The sequence below is a fragment of the Megachile rotundata genome, chromosome 3 (assembly GCF_050947335.1).
Source record: "Megachile rotundata isolate GNS110a chromosome 3, iyMegRotu1, whole genome shotgun sequence".
Lineage (NCBI taxonomy): Eukaryota > Metazoa > Arthropoda > Insecta > Hymenoptera > Megachilidae > Megachile > Megachile rotundata.
In genome coordinates, this window is record NC_134985.1 from 5,687,537 (window position 1) to 5,691,705 (window position 4,169).

Below are 4,169 nucleotides of genomic sequence, written 5' to 3' on the forward strand. Positions count from 1 at the left end.
TTCTTTCGTAATTATGTGACCTAAATAGAGAGTTTCTTTCCGCAATAATTCACATTTACTAGGTTGCAATTTGAGTCCGCTGTCGCGTAACCGATAAAAAATTTGATCTAATCGTTCTTGATGTTCTTTTAGCGAACGGCCATGAACTACAATGTCATCTATATACACGAAACATTTTAATCCTCTTAAGCCACCTAATATTGTTTCCATAACCCTTTGAAACGTAGGAGGAGCGCCTTTGAGTCCAAACGGCATTCTTTTGAATTCAAAATGCCCGTGTTGTGTGGAAAACGCAGTTTTTTCGGAATCCTCTGGTTCCATTTCGATTTGATGAAATCCAGTCTTCAAGTCTAATGTGGAAAAATACTTTGCTCCTCCTAATTGATCTAATATGTCCGTAATATTAGGGAGCGGAAAAGAATTTCCTGCAGTTATCTCGTTTAGTTTACGAAAATCTATTACCACCCTATATTTTGGTTTTCCAGTTTCATCAGGTTTTTTAGGTACCACCAATAGTGGAGCATTCCATTCGCTAGTGCTTGGGCCTATTATTCCTTGCTCGATCATATCCTTTACTTGTTTGTCAATTTCATCCCTGTGTATTTGCGGTAGTTCAATACGGTTTAATGTTTACTGGTTTAGCGTTTGGTAACAGTCGTATTTTGTGTCGTGCAATGTCCGTGTGCCCTAATTGGTCTCCTTTCAAGTAAAACACTTCATTATGCTCTTCGCATAACTCCAATAAACTAGTTTTTTCTTCTTCATTTAGATGTTCCGTCCTAATATTGTCGCGTAACGTCTTCATTCTATCTATTCCGGTTAGTGATCGTATATCGTAGCTTTCCCGCGCTTCTTTCATATTGTCTTGGTCATGGTCGAGTGTCATCAGTTTAGTGTCCAAGTCAACAGGCGGTAATCGAACCTGTACTGTCTGTTCAGTCATATTTATGACTGGTATAAGACATTTTCCGTTTTTGGCTTCGGTTAGACAATTTCCTATATACACACCAGCTTGAAGCATTTTCTTTTCTACTATTCCTTCACCGTTATCATTTGCTCGGACCTGTATTATTGTCTCTGTACGCGGCGGTAAATTAAATTCTTCGTCATATAATAACAGCCATATAACTCCTAAAATTTCTACGTGTTGTCCCGGTCTGATTATTGCTTTAAAATTTGTAACAAAATCGTACCCTAAAATTCCGTCCGTCTGAATGGGAAAGTCATCCTTAATTATACGACACGGGTGAGTTACAACTCTGTCACCTATTTTTATATTTAGTTCAATTGTGCAAATAGTCGGAATTTCAGTACGTCCTATCCCTCTCAGTGTAATGAGCTCGTTTGTCGCGGGTACCTTTCCTACAGTCTTACTGTATTTAAGTAAAGTTAGATCTGCTCCTGTATCTACTAGCATTCGCGCTTCTGCATCTTTTATTTCCCAGGCTTGTATCTTAACAATGTTTTTGGGCCTAGCTGCTCCCTCGGTACAGTTTATTCTATATGAATTCACCGTTCTTTCGTTCGGACCTGGTTGTCTGATATTAGCAGTATCTGTGTTTAAACGCGGTCTGGATTCTCTACTTGATCCTGCTTCTTGCCGATAATTCGAATTATTTCCGCCGTTGTCCCTAACTAAAGTTCTACAATCTCGTTGAACATGTCCCGGTCTTTTGCAATAATTGCAAATTATTGAAGTATGGCGCACCTCTCGTTTAATACCAAAACTTTGGCGGTTAGACGGGAGATGGCCAGGTGAAACTGTCATCCGAGACATGCTCAGTCGCGCGTAACAGTTCTTAGCGAGATGCCCTTGTCGATGGCATCTTTCGCGGTTCTGAACATTGGAACTGAAACGGTTTCTATTTGGTCCGGAACTATTCGGGGTTTTATAGTCACTAAATTTTTCAAAATTTCGTGTTGGGGTTAAACCTAGCGATTGTTCTTCTTCTATGGCCGCTGTTATGGCAGTTTTAAGATTATCATACTGCCTCGACCGTATGATGATCCTTAACTTTTCTTTCAACCCGATGGTAAAAATATTGAGAGCTTGCTCGTTAACTGACTCTGCTAACGCGACATTTACGGCATTCGTATTCCTTGGCTTTAACGTTATTTGTGTTAATTCGGTCTTCAATTTTTCTAGTCTCGTTGCGTAGTCCCTAACACTTTCTCCGTTTCTTTGTCGACATGTATTAAATTCTGTTTGCATAGTACATAGTGACCGTTTTTCAGTAAATAAAGTGGTTAAAGTTGTCTGTAATGTCTCGAAACTGTCTATGTCTCTATATTCAAATTCTATTGCCACTCTATCCTTTAGTTTCGTTCCTAAAATTGCTCGCAGTAAAAGTAGGTGTTCGCGTTCTGCTACTAATTCTTTTGCAATAGTAAATGATCTAATAAACGACGCAAGTTCAATTGCCGATTCTCCTCCAAATTCCTTTACAAGAGAGAGTGCGGTTATAACGGGGGTCGTCATTTCTACTGTTTCTAATAATGTGAAATCGTGGATATTGATAGGGAATTCTCGTTGCGTGGTTATGTGTTCTAAATCGCTGTCATCCGATAAATCACTTTCTATACTAAAATGAGGTGCGCGTAAACGTCGTCGAATTGATGTTGGATCGGAAAAGGGGGTTTTGACTTCTTCGGTGTATGTTAAAAGATTATCGAATATGGAGTCGCAAGATTTAGATATAGCCTTACAGTATGGCAATCTAAATTTTTCTGTATCACCACTGTTTCCCGACGTACAAGATTCTGGTTTACAAAAATAGTTACTCGAAATTATACTACTTACAATATTAGTTGCGCTCGTATGTCGTTGCTTTCTTCAGTTGGTTGTCTTTTCCAATCAGCTAACGGTCCTCGGACTGCAATCAGCTGTCTTCTCGTTCTACCGTATGCTCCTGCTGCTTTATGACGATGGCTGATCCAGGCAGTCGGTCTCCTCAGATGATCCGCTCCTGGATTTCTCCAAATTGACAGTAGACTACGGCTCGATGTGCTTGGTATCGAGACGATCTGTCCGGGCTGGTTGACGTCTCTACGGAGAACGTTTTATGCAGCTTCTTGATGCCCTTTACTGGGTCCGGAAGAATTTCACGATTCTTTGTGGAATTACAATTATGTGTTGCAATTCCTGTGGCACACTATAGCTCACCGTGTTGCACTATCACGTATAAAGTAATCTATCCCACCGCTGCCACCAAATTTGTTGTGCCCCTCGGGGTACAATGTTGTATGGAGGATAGATTAGGTTTAGGGAGCGTCAAAGAAGTAGACTTCACCGGTCAACGAGTGTAAAATTGGAGAAGACTTTATTCCTTCTGACAATAACACAAGGAACTTTAATATTTAACTCTTACTTTCGAACCCCCTGACCTGGCGGTGTATCGCCTTTTATATGCTTCGCAATTCGGTTTTGACCAGGTTCGACGTACTTTTAATGCTGACTATGGTGTACTACTATTGGACCAAGTTCGACATACTTTTAATGCTGACTATGGTGTCCTACTGACGATAACCATTCCATAGTTGTTGCACAATGACCTGGTGCGTCGCTATGTGCAACTCTTATTGCTGACGGGATACAACATATGTGTACAGATTCTTTTATAAATCTAATGCGAATAGACCTGCAATACCTGGGAGAGGATGGTTCGGATTTTGCCGAAATACTTTTTTACTAATAGAAGAGATTAATCGTAACGAGACAAATGTGCTTTGAAAGATATGCGAGTCGGAATCAGTTTTTCTTAAAAATCCTTGTTTATGTTGCGTTTGTTGCAACCCATCGCACATCCCATTTCCTTATTATCTCCAATGACTTCATATCGCTGTCACTTAAATTATTCAATATATTTTGCAAATATAATAATAGATGAGTAAGTGTGTGATTCAACAAATCTTGCAGATTTACCTCGACATAAGTTTCTGTTACAATAAATCTCACAAAGAGGATAACAATCCTTTTTAACTTTTTGCAACAAACTGTAACAGGGAAATAATTTTGTATTACTTATCCGAATTATGTTGTACTGTTCTCGCGATGATATAGCTTCTACAAATAAAGATAGGGATTGTTCATTGGTTAATTGTTTCTTTTTTTTTATAAGTCGGTAGAATAAATGTTCCTATAGTTTCTTGCACATTCTGGACATTTAATT

The 4,169-nt window shown here is 39.2% G+C and overlaps 1 protein-coding gene across 1 annotated transcript; it reads right to left on the bottom strand.

Moving 5' to 3' along the window:
• Positions 1 to 608: 608 nt before the first annotated feature.
• Positions 609 to 2,778, bottom strand: LOC143264142 (uncharacterized). The gene has a single exon (XM_076529956.1). The coding sequence runs from the start codon at positions 2,477 to 2,479 to the stop codon at positions 614 to 616; it is 1,866 nt and encodes a 621-aa protein (XP_076386071.1). The 5' UTR covers positions 2,480 to 2,778; the 3' UTR covers positions 609 to 613.
• Positions 2,779 to 4,169: the final 1,391 nt, after the last annotated feature.

Coding starts and splice junctions, on each gene's coding strand:
- LOC143264142 (XM_076529956.1), bottom strand. CDS start 2,479: ATGACGACCCCCGTTATAACCGCACTCTCTCTTGTAAAGGAATTTGGA.